The sequence below is a fragment of the Cololabis saira genome, chromosome 2 (assembly GCF_033807715.1).
Source record: "Cololabis saira isolate AMF1-May2022 chromosome 2, fColSai1.1, whole genome shotgun sequence".
In the NCBI taxonomy this organism is placed as follows: Eukaryota; Metazoa; Chordata; class Actinopteri; order Beloniformes; family Belonidae; genus Cololabis; species Cololabis saira.
Genome location: NC_084588.1, coordinates 6,174,716 through 6,194,111, shown reverse-complemented (window position 1 = coordinate 6,194,111; position 19,396 = coordinate 6,174,716). Strand labels below are relative to the sequence as shown.

The following is a 19,396-nucleotide window of genomic DNA, read 5'->3' as shown; positions in this document are numbered from 1 at the left end:
TGAATGAAACGATCATCTAATGTTCCGCTGGCCGCCGCTAGAGGGCGGTGTGAGCAGAAGCGCCCCCAGCAGCAGCAGCTGCTCAACAAGACAGCGCCGTTTCCGGTGTCTGACTCGCGAAAGATGGCGGACACGTGCGGCCAAGTCTTGCTGGGATCAGGACTCACCGTCCTGTCCCACCCGCTGATGTACATCAAGGTCCTGATCCAGGTGAGAGGGCCGGGGCCGGGGGGTGAGTGGTTCCCGCGGTCCCCGGGACCAGGACCAGGACCGGAGCGACCGGCGGCTGCTCCAGTCCTGGTCCTGGTCCTGGTCCCGGGCTGAGCCGCTCCGCGGTGAGTGTGGGGGTCAGGCCGGCCCGGCGGAGCAGCAGCTCCGCGGGTCCCGCCATGGCTCGGTGTGTGGCGGTCACAGGAACAGGCGACACGTCCCCGTGACCTTCCCCGTCTCCATGGAGACGCACCTGTCAGTCAGTCTGTCAGGGTCTCAGGACCGGACTCTGGCCCAGGGGCCAGGTCACGTGACGGCAGGTCACGTGACGTCCTCTGCCCTCTGCTTTGTCCTGTCATGCCCGGCGGTGTGTCCGTCTGTCCGTCCGCTCTGACGCAGCACCAAACTTCCTGTTTGGAGGAGTGCAGGTCTGTGACGTCAGCACTGCTACAGCCAGTACTGGAGTTGAGGGGGGATGAAATAAAAACGATCAAAATCATCCCCCCTGTAAAACTGCCATCCCCCCTTTCCATCCCTTATGTCATTGCATGAATGAATGTGGTTTTACTGTTATTTCAACATTTAGAGTCATCACCAGAAAAATAACACCAGAAAAATAACCTATTTGACAATTTTCACCTGTTTCAAGTACATTTTTACTTGAAATAATTAGGAAAATCTGCCAGTGGGACAAGATTTATCTTCTCATTACAAGCAAAGAAATTTTCTTTTCCATGACTTGGCAGCAAGTTTCCATGACTAAAACATCAATGTATGAATGAAATCTAGGAATACACTGCAAAAACTCAAAATCTTACCAGGAATATTTGTCTTATTTCTAGTTAAAATGTCTAATTTTTAGTCAAAAAATCTCATTACACTTAAAACAAGAGTCATTACCAGAAAAATAACTTGTTATTTGACAATTTTCACCTGTTTCAAGTAAATTTTCACTTGAAATAAGTAGGAAAATCTGCCAGTGGGACAAGATTTATCTTCTCATTGCAAGCAAATAAATCTTGTTCCACTGGCAGATTTTTCCACTTATTTCAAGTTAAAATCTACTTGAAACAGGTGGAAATTGTTGTTTTTGCCACTTTTGTGTCTTGTTTTAAGTGTAATGAGATTTCTTTACTAAAATGAGACATTTTAACTAGAAATAGGACAAATATTCTTGTTAAGATTGTGAGTTTTTGCAGTGATCCATTTTACTTATCCTGTGAAGGACAGAGTCATATTGATAAGTTCAGAAAAGTGTTTTTTATTGTTGTGTTTTGATGTATTTGATGTAAGCCCAGTGGATATTTAAAGCTTACAGAAGGCTGCATTTAACTGCTGCTATGTCATTCCTGCAGTATTTCTGCAGGAGTTTTGGTCACTACTATTATTTGTAATATATTATATTATTTGTAATCAGCACAAATTATCTGTCCCCATATGATCAAATCCACCATCCCCCCTGATTTCTTTTTTTCTTACAACTCGAGTACTGGCTACAAATGCTGCTTCCTCGTGACGTCACTTGAAGCCAAAGACACGGTTAATTTCAGTGCAAAGGTTTCTTCAGGAGTGAAAGTAGGATAAAGTTCTTGTAGGAACGAACCGCCCCTCCCTAAACTTAACATTTTTAGTTTATATACACATTGATTGTCTTCAAACATTTACATTTTAATTTGTCATTTTCACTCATGTGGCTCTCTGGCATTAATGACTGGTAAAACAGACACATGTTTCTGTTAACTTTTAGGACTCATAACTCTTTCATCGTCCTGCTCCTCTTTAGGAAAGTGAATTTGGTTTCCCATTTTTACAGATATTTACACAAAGTCTTCCCTTTTTTGTCAGAAATGTCTCCTCTCTCTGGTTACATCCATCCATCTCTGATTTGTTGTTCAGAGTTTGTTAGTTTCTGCTCATGTTGTAGCATCAGTAAGCTGGGAATAACAGGTGGATCATCTGTCCTCTCCACTCTCTCTCCTCCCACTCTGCTCAAAGCTCCTTCCTGTGCGATCCGGGTCTATATTTTTTTTCCAGATCCCCGTTCTGGAGCGATCCAGCTTTACTTTCCCCCCTGTGTTTCTGATAATTGTCAGTAAATGTTTAAAAGGAGTGAACCCTGCTCGGTGTGGGTGGAGGGGAGCTCCACACTCGGCTACAGACTGCTTGTGTTGTTCTCAGGTGGGCCACGAGCCGCTCCCCCCCACGCTGGGCAGGAACCTGTTCGGCAGACAAGTCCACCAGCTGCCCGGCCTGTTTGCTTACGGTGAGTATGACCGAGATACGCCTGCTCGTCAGGATATATGTACATAATACACCTGTATGGGATAAGTTGATAAGTTTATGGCTTCAGACTCATTCACCTCCTGTTGAGGTCTTTATTGCAGCAGAGTCGATTAAACCTGCTCAAATGGGTAATACACTGAAAGATCCTCGTGTTCGTTTGTCTGCTGCACCATACGAAAACCAGGGAACAGAATCAAAGTTAAAAGAAGCTTTTATAATATCATACACAATGTTTTCCGGCCGGAGCTACACTTTTCTCAAACCACAGGGGTAGGAGAGAAATGCACCAGGTGGTCATCAATCCAGTCCTATTTATACTGAAAAGGGAGGTGTTTTGTACGTTGTAGGAGCCGGTGTTGAACCTTATCTGTTGAACCTTATCTGGGAGGTCAACTGCAGTAAAAGAAACATGTCACACTTTCAGCCATATATTCTCTGTTGTCTATCTCTAGTCCAACCAAGCAAAGATCTAGGACAATAAAACCCAGAGAGAAACAGGATGGGACCCATCAATCTTAAACATCCGTTCCTCTGCACCGTCCTCACCTAAAGAAGAACTCAGCTAATCAGTCTGGTCATAAAAACAGGAAGTGGTTCTGAGCTGAGAGCAACCATCAGTACAATCTTATAGAAAAAAAAACTCATACTTTTAACAATTTCATAAAATCCTAACAACACACTTTAATTCAGTCTTAAAGGGAAAGTTTGGTTTTTTACAACCTGGACCTTATTTATGACATTTTTTATGGTTGTATACTCACCCAGAAAAGTTTGGTGTGATTTGGAGTCCTTCGGAAGATATTAGGAGGTTTTTTGCGAGCCGCTTCTCCGTGTAATGGAGCGCATGGGGGCATAGACGGACGCAGACGATGCAGCGTCTAAATAACACATGATTGCCACGAAACTCGTTCATTTATTTTATGAATCACTAGATCTGCTTCCAGGACCTGTTGTAACATTGTGGCGCGGTCTGTGTATTAAACAAATCCGTTTGTAAACAAGACCTCTGAACTCATGACGTCATCTCTGTGCGCGCATCGCAGACGCAGCTCCATGTACAGAAACCTCACGCTACTGTTAGTTTACTGTTAGTTATTTGAAACATGTCTGAATATTTGTCAAATTCTGAGGTTGTGGACGACGACTTTGAATATGATGGACGTCCTTACCGTTTTGAGCCAGAGTATACGGCTGAAGAGCTCACGGAACGGAGGACAGAGTGCGTGCACAGAGATGACGTCATGAGTTCAGAGGTCTTGTTTACAAACGGATTTATTTAATACACAGACCGCGCCACAATGTTACAACAGGTCCTGGAAGCAGATCTAGTGATTCATAAAAGAAATGAAGAGTTTCGCGGCAATCATGTGTTATTTAGATGCTGCATTGTCTGCGTCCGTCTATGCCCTCATGCGCTCCATTACACGGAGAAGCGGCTCGCAAAAAACCTCCTAATATCTTCCGAAGGACTCCAAATGACACCAAACTTTTCTGGGTGAGTATACAACCATAAAAAATGCCATAAATAAGGTCCAGGTTGTAAAAAACCGAACTTTCCCTTTAAGCTTAATATTTTCACCTAATGACATTTTTCATTTCTTGAGGTGAACCAAACTGTCTTGATGGATTCAAGCTAAATATTGCCAAACAAGTATGTGTGAATTTTTTTTAAACTTTTTTTTTAAATTATTTTATTTAAGAACGAAGCTTTTGACAAATGTGAAGTGAGCTGCTGTAAGTAACCTCTGTAGAGGACATGGTGATGTTTGCACAGGCACCACCTGCAGGCGCTGGCGGTTGAACTGTGCTCTGATAACAACGCTCCTTTTTATTCAGCATAGACGCAGCGATGAGCTACGAATGAACGCTTAGCTTTACTTCTAAAAGCCTTCTTATCCCTGTCGTATTACAGCCCTCTTACCCAATTACCTCATCAAACTGGATCGTACTTGTTTCTTTAGCTCATATACAGGACTGTCTCAGAAAATTAGAATATTGTGATAAAGTCCTTTTATTTTCTCTAATGCAAAAATGTCATACATTCTGGATTCATTACAAATCAACTGAAATATTGCAAGCCTTTTATTATTTTAATATTGCTGATTATGGTTTACAGCTTAAGATTCCCAGAATATTCTAATTTTTTATTATATTTCAGTTGATTTGTAATGAATCCAGAATGTATGACATTTTTGTTTTTTTTAATTGCATTACAGAAAATAAAGAACTTTATCACAATATTCTAATTTTCTGAGACAGTCCTGTAAATCTTCAGCACCTTGACGAGCTTGACTTCATTAATATTGTTTGTATTTTCCAGCTAAACACATCGTTAAGATCGATGGCAAAGCGGGACTGTTCAAGGGGCTGGGGCCCCGGCTGTGTGCCGGAACCATCGGCACCATCGTGCACAGCAAAGTCGTGCAGGTGGGCCTGATTAGGTGACAATCACAATAAATGCATGTCCTCCCAGTTCCTCTCATACACTTAAGCATGCTGGGCTGTGGTTTAGTGAGTGTCTTTGTTGTGCATGTTTCTGGAGACCTATCAAGAGAAGTGACAGGTTTCTGTTCTGCTCGGTGTCCTGGGTTTGGTCCTGGTAAATGTCAGAGATCAATGCCTCTGCTCTGTTGTGGTGCATCCCAGAAACATTTCCTCCCTGTTGACATGGTTTTGCTCTCTGTTGACAGAAATGTCAGGAGCAGGACACAGCTCAGGTAAGAGCACACACACACACACACACACACACACACACACACACACACACACACACACACACACACACACACACACACACACACGCTACTTACTGTTGGTTCTGTCTATCCTGAAGTGTTTTACCAAGATTTGCATGAGGGTGTTTGGTAGGAAGGCCCTGATACCATTTTTTTTTTTTCACTACGAGTATTTTAATTTGTGTACTTGCCGATACCGAGTACCGATCCGATACTTCTACCACAAAAATAACTAGGCTAAAAATGCAATGAAAAATGCAATGAATTGGAACACAGGTTTTATTTGCAACAGATACATTCAATAAAAATAAATAAAACGATTAGAATAGCTATTTTAAACAAAAAATAATCTTTGTGTAAATTCTCCGCACCGGCAATGTCTTCACATTTAAAGGAGCTTGAGGCCGGATTGTGGCAAGATTTATGAAAAAAATCCGTATACATTTTAAGTTTTCTAGTAATAATGTCAGATGAAGCGTTCCAAACCCAAAAGAATGAGTCCTCTAGTGTATCTCTCCGTTGCCTTGAACAGGCTGTGTGCTGCAAAATGTGCTGCAATTCGGGCCCAAATTTCCCGCGCTGGGCTGCGGATGTGACGTCACATGACGCTGCATGTGCGTTCTCCCCGTTCTCCCGTGCCGGCTTCACTGTTGGCTGCAGTACCCCCAACGGCCGTCGTGGTGAAGGGTGGCGCTAGAGAGTCTCATTTCTTAAAAGGAGCCTCAAGCTCCTTTAAGAAAATATCGAACATATAACATATCAGTGAAACATCATATCGCGGCTTGAGAGAAGACGGTGAAATCCTTCGTCTTCTCCAGCTGACTGACTGCTCATCCAGCGCTAGATAACGGGTCAGAGCCTCCGGTATTTGAACGGCCCGTGGGTTGTCTCTTGCCTGATTGTCTGTCTCTTTTGTAGAACCTGAGCTATTGTTGCTGTTGTGTTCTTGCAGTAGCATTACTAAACTCCGTATCCTCAGCTTTATGATGCGTCTTGAGATGTTTTATCAAGTTGCTGGTATTAAACGACGTATTCTCCTTCCCTCCTCTTGACACCTTAGCAGCAGTAGCTTCAGTCTGTCTTGCTTCTGTCGTCGTCCCTTATTCTGAAACATGTCCACACTGCTGATGTCCCGCTGCATTAATTGTTGCTATCGTGTCTGAAACAGCACTGCCAGTCTCACTCATGTATCACTCTCTTCTCACTCATGTATCACTCTCTTCTCATCACTGCTGACTGCAGCTCAACGTCTCCCCCTAGAGTCACTAACCAGTAACTACAACAACAATGAAGTGGTATCGGTAGAATTTTTGCAAGTACGAGTATATGAGAGCAGTATCGAGGCGTCCCTAGTATTTAGAATTGGCTTATGCTTGGAAAACTTTATTGAATCATAGAAAGCCGCTTGTGAATCCGTCTCTGTGGCCGGTCGAGTGTTGTCTGAAGCTGCTCCAGTCCAATGTAGTAGTTGGAGGCAGAACGTGCACTGCGAACACCATCAATGTGTACTTGAATGATGGTTAAACGCGAGGGTGGCGCCCTTTAGCCCGACAGGAGTGAGAGTGAGTGAGAGTGGGAGTGAGAAACACAGACCATAATTGTGACTGATCCACATGTTGTATGTTGAAATGGACAAGTTCTGCCTTTGGCGTTTTGTTTGTTTGCTACAAATCTTTGTGGAGTGTATTTTGCGGACCATAAGGCGCATGATAAAATGTATATAAAGCGAAACAAAACAGTTTGGTAAGTTGAACTTTATTCAACTCATTCACAATAACTCAGAATATATAAAATACACTCACATTTAAAATAACTCGTCTTCCACAAATCCACAAAGTGTCGTACTATGTACTGTTCTGTGATTGGTTCATCGTTGCCAGCTATAGCAGACACCTGAAGTTAGTGTGAGGTTGGAACAACGTTGTATTCCAACATTTGATTATAACTGGATTATGATACAGATTTGAAAACTGGGTTTGAGCTAAAAACCTAACGTTGTCTTGACGTCTAATGACAGTACGGTAACATGGACTAGATGATGGTTGCCTGCCAGCACAACATAATTAGTTATCTAACATAGTCTGACGCTGCAACCCGTATCCAACCAAGGACCGACTTTAAGATAAGAGATAAGATTATCCTTTATTTCTCCCTCAATGGGGAAATTCACTTAATGTGTCAGCTGATCGGTCCGACAGTCAGTTGAGCAGAGCGGCTTGTCACTGCCAAAGTCACTGAAACATGTTGACAGATCTTTGAGCAGTGTTCCACATAAAACTGGTTCAAGGTCAGTAAATACAATAAAGTTCATACATAAGGCGCAGCTGATCATAGGGCACGCTGACAGTTTTTGAGGAAAATTCAGGATTTTAAATGCGTACATTTCCAGTAGACATTTCCAGTAGCACCGCTGGAGTGGAGGAAAGGTTTCAGTGGTGTTTTACTGTTGGATTGTGCTTTTACTAAATTCATACAGTCAACCTTCATAAAACTTTGTTTTCCCCTTCTTTTTTTTTTGAAAAACAATTTAGAAAAACCGAGGCACTCAAGAAGATAGAAAAATATAAAAAGCCTTTATTTAATCATGGCTTTGTAAAAGTTAAAAAATGCCAACATGTTTCGGCCATGCAGGCCTTCTTCAAGGCAGATAACAGAGACAAAGGGAGCTCTTTAAACACAGGTAAACAGTCACATGATCAGCTCAGGTGGATCAATTAACCGGGTAGGAGCAAACAGGCACACCAATCAGATGCAGAGGGCAAAAGTCCTTAAGAACAAACTCAAAAACGTTTATAAAGTAATATTTTTTAAGTGTTTTTAAGGCAAAATACATTTTTTAAATGTTTTAAAGCAGAAAAATTGATTAAATTAGAAAAATGTTTTAAGGAAATCTTCTAAAGGTTTTAATCGTTTAAAAGTAGACAAAATGTTTCAAAATAACTTTTAAATACAAAAAGATTCTTTCAATATCACTAACAATACCTAGTTACACAAAAGAGGAAAAAGGGAACATAACTAAATCTGGGCGCAAACTGACCTTCGTTTGTTTCCAGTTGGGAAGTAGGGATGTTAACAATTGATCGATTTTCGATTAATTGCCGTTATGAAATTACCCGATTAAAATTAACGATTACAATTAATCTATTTATTTATTTTTTTTTTTTTTTCGTTTAATTTCACCAGCTGGTATTACGCCCGGACCACATTTAATGCGACACAACGCGCCGCGCCGCGCACATAAAGTGAAGAAAGAGACGGCGGATATGTTTGGTTTTAGTAACATCATGCTCAGGCAATGAGTCTGCAATGGCCCAGACGGGAGACACATGTAGCTCAGTGCTTAACTTTTATTTTTAATCCACTCTATATTCTTCTGGTTGTTCTCCAATATGTTCCCCTAAAGCCTGAATTATGGTTCCGCCTTAAATCGGCGCAGAGCCGCCGCCGTAGCCTACGGCGGCGGCTCTGTGTTGTTGTAACGCGGAACCATAAATCAGCCTACACCCGGTACATACATAGGTTCCTCTAAACATCTGTCCCCGCTACAGTTTTAACTAAAAGAAAATGTGCTCCAATACAGCAGGTCTCATCATTTTATTTTGAACACTGCCAAAACTCTAACTTAAAACGTAACTAGAACTTAAAATTTGCTTGACACAAATGACACTATTATGGCTGCTGCTACTACTAATAGCCTTGAAGTGCACTTTATATTATATTCCTTGTGGTACAAAAATGTCTTTGTTACTTTTGTGTCAAATAAATATTTGATTAAGGAATACATTAAAATGTCCTTTGTATTTTATATAAGCAAAAAAAATTATGTTTGTATCTCAGATGGGGGAAAAACGCTGCTTATCAACTGTCAATTAATGAAATAATCGATAATTTGCATCCCTATTGGGAAGTAGGTGGTAGTTACCTCTGAGTGCATGTTGTCTTATACATGTTGACCATTCTAATATTTGTCCCATTTCCAGGTACTGGGCAGCAAGCAGAAGGCTGCCGAGGGCTCCCTGGAGCACGTCGTTAATGAGGTAGGACCCACGCCGTCCTCATTATCACAGTATTGTCACATCACAGTATCTCTCTTAGTTCCTTTACTTTTTGAAGTGACTATCATCACAATATCACCTTAATTTAGTATTAGAACATTACATGTTTTATTTCCTTTTGATTCAGTAGCAATCAGACAACAAGAGAGAGAACTGCACACTTATCTCAAATGTCCCAGTGACTGAAATGTCCAGACTTTGAATCTGGTACGATGAAGAAGTGCCTGTTTCTTGTTTTAGCCTGAACTACCACCTGCAGGACTGGGACCGGTGTAGAGTAGGGCTGCAACTAACCACTATTTTAATAGTCGACTAGTCACCGACTATTGAAACCATTAGTCGACTAATCGGATAATTAGTAATTTTTTTTAAATTTAGTATGAGGTTGCTTTAATTATGTGGCAAATGATAATGAACACAAGAAAGATGGTACTAGAGCCCTGATATAGCGGGACTGTTTTCTTCATCCTGCAAACTCGCACGATAATAGAGATGCATTGATTTAGTGTCTTTTCCCGTCCCACAAGAGAAATATCCAGACAAATCTATCTGATGTAATGTTAACATGATCATTGTGGAGTTTGGTGGATAATTGACAGTTCATAGGTCACCTGACTGAAAGTTAGATGCAAATCCATCATTGTCATCACACAAGCTTTTTCACCTTTCGCGCATCATCAATTATGATTGAGGTTATAACAACGAGAGTAGCTGTGATTGGCTCAAATAATACTAATAATATGAAATATGAATCAATATGAAATAAACAAAGTTGACGAATTAATTATAACAAATGAAAATACGCTTAATATCTTACCAAGGCAAGTCCGTTTCGTTCAACACTCCGACGTGCTCCCGTGAAAAGCAACGTCGGCTTTGCAAACCTTGCAAGTCATCTTTTTATTCACTGTATCGAGGCTAAAATGCTCCCAAACTTTTGAAGTTTTATTATCCGCAGCTGCGCTGACAATTGTCCACAATGGAATTCATTGTCGACAATTTTGATTATCAATTTTTGTCGACAACGTCGTTGCAGCCCTAGTGTAGAGGACTAGGACCGGCGTGGGGGACTAGGACCGGTGTAGTGTCTTCAGTTCAGACCAGGGCTTGTGCTGAGCCCCCACTGTACTGCAGCATTAGCGTAGCCCGGTCCAGTAATGTTGTGTCTCCTGAAGCCCTGCCCCCTGCATGTCCCACCAATCCCGTGTTTGTTCCCCCACAGACCACCAGGGAGATGATCGCCCGGTCCTGCGCCACCATAGTCACGCACCCGTTCCACGGTACGTCAGGCCGCCATGCAGGGTTCCTGGGGCTCTGAGGGGCCGGGGTTCTGGTTCTGGGATTTCAAGCTCTGCTCTGCTTCTTTTCCAGTGATCACTCTGCGATGTATGGTCCAGTTTATAGGGAGGGAAACAAAATACAGGTAAAGCTCTCTCCCCAGGCATGCACCTTCCCCAGCAGGGACACAGCTGCTGACACGTGACTCTTTCCCTTCGTCCTCAGCGGTGTGCTGGACTCCATCTCCACCGTCTACCGGGAAGAAGGAGTCCTCGGATTCTTTGCGTGAGTCACTTCTTCCTGCAGGGATTTCTTCACATAAACAGTTGGGATGAATGAAGTGATGACAGCCTTGTGGAACCAAACATACAGCATTTTCTCTTAAACTTGAGTCTGAAAACTATTATTATTATTATTATCATCATTATTATCTCTCATTATTATTATCATCATTATGATTATCATTATTATTACTGTCTTATCATCATTATTATTATTATTATCATCTATTATTGCTATTATTATTACTATTATCCTTATTATTAATAATAATAATAATAATAATAATATTATTAATATTATTATTATTACCGTCTTATCATAATTATTATTATTATCATCTATTATTGCTATTATTACTATTATCATTAATATTATTATTATTATTATTACTATCATCATTATTATCTCTCATCATTATTATTATTATTGAGGGATTCAAAAATAACATTAAAGGTATTGTGACATGAAAAACACATTTTTCTTGATTTTTTTGTGTTTTGTTGGGTGTCTTGACATCAATTACACCCAAAAAAAACAAACTTTTAACATTCAGTGTATTGTGTGCTTTCTGGGATTTTCCGCATAACTGTGCAAAAACGGCTCATCTGGTTTGGTGGCGGACCGTTACGTATAGACCCGCTAAATCACCCCCCTCCACCCAGCTCCCTGTCTCCTCTCCTCTCCAGCGCACCATAAAGGCTGATTTATGGTTCCGCGTTACACCGACGCAGAGCCTACGGCGTAGGGTTACGCGGCGACGCGAACCCTACGCCGTAGGCTCTGCATCGATTTAACGCGGAACCATAAATCAGGCTTAACACGGAGCTGTTTAGAGCCCCCTCTGTTCTCATCACCGGAGGAAAACTGCTAAAAAGACCCGCGGCCACTGACTGGACTTAAGATAAGGAGACACTGCTGCTTCGCATGCCTTTATTTTTATGATTGTTTGCTGTGGACTGCTTCGCCGTGCTGCTTTTCCGTGCATGCTTCGCCTGTCGCTCCCGGCTTAACTCTCCGACGCCGCTGTTAGCGTATTGCTTGCGGGGAGCTACGGTGCTGCCTTCTAGTCCTCTGGTCACGGACTTCATCCCCGGGCTGTAGTCGCCCTGTCTGGGCTGTGTGTGTGGGTGTTTGTGGTTCGGTGTGCGCGCGTGTGTGTGGAGACGGCAGAAGTTTGTAGCAGTTGGAGTTGGGTTGGAGGAGGAGCGGGGCAATGATTGACAGGAAAGGGGAAAAAGGAAGCGTTTTTCACTGCGCAAAAAAACACCGTCATAAAAAGCCAGGAATGGAGTACTGGGGTGAAGTTTTTCTTGTTACACTCTTTTAGACACATTTGAGGGATATTGGCCAAGACTTTTAATAGTGTTAAAAGCATGTTAAAAATGATGTCACAATACCTTTAACTTCTACGTTGAGGTTCCAACTCAACACCTTTGTTTTTCCTCCCACAGATGAACATGTTTTGTATTATGGTATGGGTTTTGGGAGTTGTGTGTTTTTCTAATTCCTCTAACTGTATCATTGCTGTGTTCAACATGTGTGTCTTCTCGTCCTCAGGGGTTTAGTTCCTCGTCTCTTGGCAGACATCTTCTCTTTATGGATCTGTAACCTGCTGGCTCACGTCATCAACACGTACGCCATCGACGACTCGGTACGTCCCCCCGAGGCTCACACTCGCTTCAGCCCCGAGCTGCACCGAAGCGTTCCTGCTGACGGGGCTGGAGCCTGTTCAGCAGCAGAACCAGAACCGGCCTGGGTTCCTGCCGCCGGGCCCCATTCCAGCAACATCAGAGCAAATGCGTGTGAAGGACATTTTTATCTGAATTGGGTTCCAGCCCTCGTGAAAAGGTTTGCGTGCCGACCTTTTCTCAGGGGTGAACAGAACCCCCCCCCTCCGTCCAGCGCCAGCAGGACTGTCTGCATGACGGTCCTGAACGTTGCTCGTCTCCACCAGACTCTGCATACGCTGGAAACAGCAGACAGACCAGAAAAGTCTGTATCGTTGTAACTCTCTAATGGCACTTTTCCACTAGTTCCTACTCGGCCCGGCTCGGCTCAGTTTGGTTCTTTCCCACTAGGGGTCTAACGTGCTGAGTTGATCCTTTTTCTGTAACTATTCTGCCGAGGTTCTAAGCTGCTGAGTCGGCTGTATCTGACATCATCACACTACAGACCACCGATTGGTCGGGGGGTTGGAGTCAGACGTCTGAGTCAGGAGGAGGAAATCAGAGAAAGAGACTCTGACGGATTCTTGTTCATTTTATTCAACAGGCAATGGCAGCAAAAGTCTGTTTCTGATCCAACTCTGAGGTGCAGATGTTCATAAACCTGGTGCTGAGGAGAGAATTAAAAAGGGATCTAGACGAAGATAAGGAACGACCAGATCTACCAGGAGCTCTGTCTCTTCATAGCTGCTCACGGCTCCAGCTGACTTTTCAGCAGCGCAGAGACAAACTAACAAAGTTAAAAAGCGTTGTCGCTTGAAGCTTCTCGCACTGTCTTTTTTTTTATCTTGATATCAAACACAAGCCACAGACCCAGCAGCACATCTATCATCTCCTCCAGGTTCTACATCTTTAGTGTTTAGATCACACAATCAAATACGTGACAGCAGCTTCTCCAACCTCCTACTTCTGCTCCAGGTGCTGAATTGTAGTGGAAAAGAAACCAGGCCCAGTTGAGATGAGTAGGTACTAGTGGGAAATGTGCCATAAAACACGGGTTTCAAACATAACATGGGAGGGAGTGCACGGCGCCTGGAGCGGGAATCGCTTCCACTTCTCAGAGTAAAAGATTTAAAAAATACGTTACATAATCCGGTTTAGTCTGCAGATTAACTGGAGTGACAGAAGGTCCAAAGTTTGTAGTTTGTAGGAACGTGAAGCAGCTGCAGCTGAGGAAGTGACTGGTGGATAAATGTAGTTCCTGCCCACTGAGCTGCCCTAGCTGCCACCGTGCACAGCAGTGGAACCCATAATGTACCCACGACTCCTGGGGAGGGATGGGGGGGTGACGGCTGGTACAGGGGTCGCTCCGGTTACCGAGGCAACGATGCAGCAGTTCAGTGAAAGACTGTTCTTCTGTCCCAGTTCATGTTCGTGGGGGTTGGACCTACGGAGGAGTATCAGGGCCAGCAGGAGAAAATAAAAATAATATTTTTAGAGGAGGAAGATTTTTTTTTTCATTATGCACTTTGAGAAAAAAGCCGAAATGTCGAGAAAAAAGTCAAAATTTTGTGAATAAAGTTGAAATGTTGAGAACAAAGGCGACATTTCGACTTTTTTCTCGACATTTCGACTTTTTTCTCGAAGTGCCCAATAAAAAAAAAAATCTTCCCTTCTCAAATATTTTTTCTCCTGCACGGCCCTAATACTCTTCTATAAGAGTGGAGAAAATACTATTTTAAAAATATCATTATCCACCTGGTGTTTAAAAAAGGAGGATATATGCTCTCACAATTATGCAGATACAATTTTCAAGTCTAGTTTGGTGCTTTCTTTAAGTGCCTTAAGAAGTCTGGATGCACATACCAGAACCCCAACTGATCACATAAATCTACTTTAGTTTTTTACTACTATTCTTAGTTCTTCTATTTTAGAGGAAGATTTTTTTTTTTTCATTATGCACTTTGAGAAAAAAGTTGAAATGTCGAGATTAATGTTGAAGTACAATTTCGAGAAAAATCGAATTGTATTTCGACTTTTTTCTCGAAGTGCATAATAAAGAAAAATCTTCCCTTCTCAAATATTTTTTCTCCTGCATGGCTCTAATACTCTTCCGTACGGACCACATTGAGGCTCCATGTGCAAAATCTGCACAATGACGTACAGGACTGTCTCAGAAAATTAGAATATTGTGATAAAGTTCTTTATTTTCTGTAATGCAATTTAAAAAAAAAAAAAAAAAAAAAACTAAAATGTCATACATTCTGGATTTATTACAATTCAACTGAAATATTGCAAGCCTTTTATTATTTTAATATTGCTGATCATGGCTTACAGTTTAAGTTTAAGATTCCCAGAATATTCAAATTTTTTTGAGATAGGATATTTGAATTTTCTTAAGCTGTAAGCCATGATCAGCAATATTAAAATAATAAAAGGCATGCAATATTTCAGTTGATTTGTAATTAATCCAGAATGTATGACATTTTTGTTTTTGTAATTGCATTACAGAAAATCACAATATTCAAATTTTCTGACACAGTCCTGTATTTCTTCCTTCCACTTGAGCCAGTTTTTAGTTTCTAGTTTCACTGCCTGCTCGCCTGCTTGTGCTGAGCAGCAGCATGTTGGAACCACAAAGTGCTGAGCCGACCAGACCATGTGACTAACGCTCCGCTCTGTGTTTCAGATGAACTACACGGGGGAGATGAAGAACTGCTCCCAGGCCGTGACGGGGGTGAGTGTGCCGGACACCAGCATGGCCCCGGTCCCCCCCCTCCCGTCTCACTCCGTCTCTGCTCTCTCTTGCAGTTCTTCGCCAGTATGCTCACGTACCCCTTTGTGTTGGTGTCCAACCTCATGGCTGTGAACAACTGCGGGTGAGTTGTCCTAGCCAGTCAGTCCCTCATGTGAGAGCTGTCCAGGTGTAGAGCGTGTTGTTGTCTCCTGCAGGCTGGCCGGGGGGCTGCCGCCCTACGCTGCTGTGTATCCTACCTGGGTGGACTGCTGGAGGCATCTAAGCAGAGAGGTAAATGCACCAGAATAACCCGTTAACAGTCTTTACCAACGCAGTAATCTGTAGATAACTGCTGGTCAGCCTGTGTTTCTCCAGCCAGGACCAGCTGATCAGTCCCACAGGAGTCAGCTAAAACAAAGTTTAGTTTAGTTTTAGTTTAGTTTATTTAGCAATATAAGACAAATTGAATAATACATGTAAAAACATTGAAATAACATGAAGGAAAGGAAGAAGCCTGGTGGCTTCTATAGAATCCTTTCCATATATGAATAAAACACAAAACAAAAGCTACACAAGGGGGAGTAAAAAAAACAAAAAACACAAAAGAAAATGTAACTCAGATTAAATACTAAACACTACAAAGATAAAACAATAAGAAAGTTCTTTAAATGTTTTTTGAATATTGGCAAGGATGGTGATGATTTAAGAGATTTATTGAGTGAATTCCACAAGTGGTGAAAGATTGATGTTTAAATGTTCTACGAAATGGTAAATTAAAATCATCTTTGTGCCTTGTGGCATAAGAATGAATATCAGAATGAACACAAAAGAAAGACGAGGCCACCTCACTCAGATACCTGGGCAGATGATGTTAAAGTCCAAATGGTGGTTCCACAAAGCACAATGTGATTTTGGGGCCCTTTATTACTGTCAATAATACTGATTATTGATCATTCAAACACCCACTATAAACTTATTTCATGTTCTTCCCTGTCATTACAAATACATTTGTAAAACTAGATGTAAGAACTTTTTCTTGTAGTTAGATTTTAATCCACAGGGATTAAGACCATGGAAGCAACAACAGATTAACAAAGTTGCAGAATAATCTTTCAATTAATATTGATCAGAGTCAGCAACTGCCCCTACTGGCCACACAGAGAAGCAGCAGGTCAAAGGTCAAAGGTCACAGTTGCAGCAGTGTTGTTTCCATCATCCTATTGTCAGCCTGGCAGGTTTTTACCATCTATGGTTTTTAATCTGAAATGGAGCAAATTCAGCTACAGGAGCGGCCTGGGGTTGATTTAATATTTAAAGTGATATAGTACTATGTGTGATACTGAGTGTCATCTACAGTGTATACTAAAAGAAACAAAATAATCAAATAGATCATTTATAAACCATTTACTGTAAACACATTATCTACTTTATTTTTGGTTTTAAATAAACTGCAACAGCAATGTGCAACAACAAAGTAGTACAAAAACTAGAACTATTATTAAAATGACTTAACTTAGATAAACAGAACCTCGTCAATATGTTCTCCATGTAAGAATAAATTCAAATGTACAAAAACAGATACAAACTCAGATGCAAAGTGCCGTGCAGAACAATGCACGGTTGAATGAACACATTGGAGCTCTGGAGCCGAGAGGCAGCAGTCAATATTCCAGCAGTATCTGCTCTAACATAATATTGTAATAATATTAATTGTGTTTTTGAACGATAATCATTTGATAATGGATGAACCATCACTCACACATAAAAAAGAATACAGGACTGCAGAAAATTAGAATATTGTGATAAAGTTCTTTATTTTCTGTAATGCAACAATGTCATACATTCTGGATTCATTACAAATCAACTGAAATATTGCAAGCCTTTTATTATTTTAATATTGCTGATCATGGCTTACAGCTTAAGAAAACTCAAATATCCTATCTCAAAAAATGTGAATATTCTGGGAATCTTAATCTTAAACTGTAAACCATAATCAGCAATATTAAAATAATAAAAGGCTTGCAATATTTCAGTTGATTTGTAATGAATCCAGAATGTATGACATTTTTATTTTTTTAATTGCATTACAGAAAATAAAGAACTTTATCACAATATTCAAATTTTCTGAGACAGTCCTGTACATTTTTTGTTTTAACTCTTGGGGGCCCCCTAGTGGTCACGGGGCCCTAAGCAGCTGCTTAGTTCTCTTCTGCCCTGGCCGGCTCTGGTGAGGGAGCTGTTGGATCAGCGGCCCATCGCTGCAGAACCGGCTCTAGTTGTGTAACAGTGTGTGAATCATGGGTAATAAAAGAGGGTCACCTGACCCCGAGCTTCTCCCTCTCACCAACACCTCTCCTCTCTCTCCTTCCAGGGCAACATGGGCAGAGGCAACAGTTTATTTTTCCGGAAGCTCCCAGCAGGAAAGATGTACGCGCTCGAGCAGAAGAGATTTTTTTAAATCCTCAACAGAGAACTGAGCTGAATATAATTGTGATAATAAAACCACACAAACATACAAACAAAAAAAAAAAGAACCTCAACTTTGCCCGATCCGGGGGCCGGAGAGTTGACCTCACTTCTTCTTTTTTTTTTTTTTTTCTATTTTATTTCAAATGCATCGACGTACTATGATTTCCTTTTTCTTAACATCCTACCATTGTATACGATTAGTCTTTATTTAATTATTCCAGCAGGTTTGTTGAATCAACTGAAACGTACTCGTCCTCTAACAGAAGCCGGGCGGCCTGAAGGGCCGACTGAGCCGTCATTACCATGACCATAACGTGACATGTTTCCGCCCCTCCGTGTTTTATATGCATTATCTTAGGAACATGAGTTGATCATCTTCATGGGATGTGTTTGTTTTTTTTAAAACAGCTTCCAGTCTGCATGTGGCCGTGTCTAATAATTCACATGCTAATGATTAAACGGGACCCCTTGTCGTGGTATTTTCTTGTGAGTTAGTGAAAGGCTCGCTGCTGGGGAGGGTTTATGGGGGGGGGGAGGCAGCTGAGCCGGAGCTGATCCGGAGCTGAATCGATCCGGGGCTGATCCGGAGCTGCCCAGCTCTGCTACTCTCAGCAGCGAAGCGCTTGTATCGGTTGATCATGATTGACGCAAATAAAAAGCTTTTGGACCGAGTCTTTGGTGTGCAGGTGTTTGTTGTACGGAAGCTCTACGGCAAACCGTTTTAATATTTAACTGCTAGATATCTACAATTACATTCTTCCTATCCACAATTGTCATTTCAGATATCCACAATGTATGGAAAGCCGTTTTAACATTTAATGGCTAAGTTTCACTATCCAGAATTAACATCTACAACTGCATTTTGACTATAGTCGTAATTACATTGTGACTAATCAGATTTGTCATTCAAGATATCTATAACGTCATTTTGACTAGTCAAAACTAATTCAAGATATCTAATTACATTTTGACTAGGCAGAATGTAAGTTATATATATCTCGAATTTGAGATATTTCTAATTAAAATTATTTTCAAGATATCTATAACTTTATATTAGATATCTACAATTAAATTATGACTATCCATAATTACAGTTTGAGATATCTACAACTTTAATTTAAGATATCTAATTCCCCTCGATTCAGGATATCTACATCGTCCTTTTTAAAGAACTGGAATTAGGACTAGTCAGAATCAAATTGTAGATATCTGAAACTGGAATTACAGCTAGTTGTAATTCAATGCAGATATCCGTAATTCTATGGCAAGCTGTTTTATTCAACAGCTAGACTGGATATGTGCTGCAGATATCCGCAATTCAATTCTTCCTAGTCAAAAAGAGAATTTCGGATATCTACAATTACATTATTCCTATCAACAATTGTCATTTCAGATATCTACAATTACATTCTTCTTCATTTCAGATATCAATAACGTCATTCTGTCCAGGACAAATGACGTCACTTTGCCATTCATGTGTGTGGGGTTTCTAATTACAGATATCTACAATTCAGTTGCAGATATCTGCAATGTGAATATGGATATCTGCAACTGAATTACGACTAGCTGTAATTCCAGTTTAAGATATCTACAATTTAATTCTGACTAGTCCTAATTCCAGTTCAAGATATCTTTAATTCCCCTCAATTCAAGATATCTACATTATCCTTTTTAGATATGTTA

At 41.2% G+C, this 19,396-nt stretch overlaps 1 protein-coding gene across 1 annotated transcript; it reads left to right on the top strand.

Annotated features, from left to right (window-relative positions):
• The first annotated feature begins 67 nt into the window (after nt 1-67).
• mtch2 (mitochondrial carrier homolog 2) lies at nt 68-18,402 on the top strand. The gene is made up of 13 exons (XM_061736942.1): nt 68-210; nt 2,389-2,473; nt 4,814-4,920; nt 5,184-5,210; nt 9,209-9,265; nt 10,506-10,563; nt 10,655-10,706; nt 10,787-10,846; nt 12,401-12,494; nt 15,197-15,244; nt 15,319-15,386; nt 15,460-15,535; nt 17,616-18,402. Exons 1-13 carry the CDS (start codon nt 124-126, stop codon nt 17,700-17,702), a joined length of 906 nt encoding a protein of 301 aa, XP_061592926.1. The 5' UTR covers nt 68-123; the 3' UTR covers nt 17,703-18,402.
• Nucleotides 18,403-19,396: the final 994 nt, after the last annotated feature.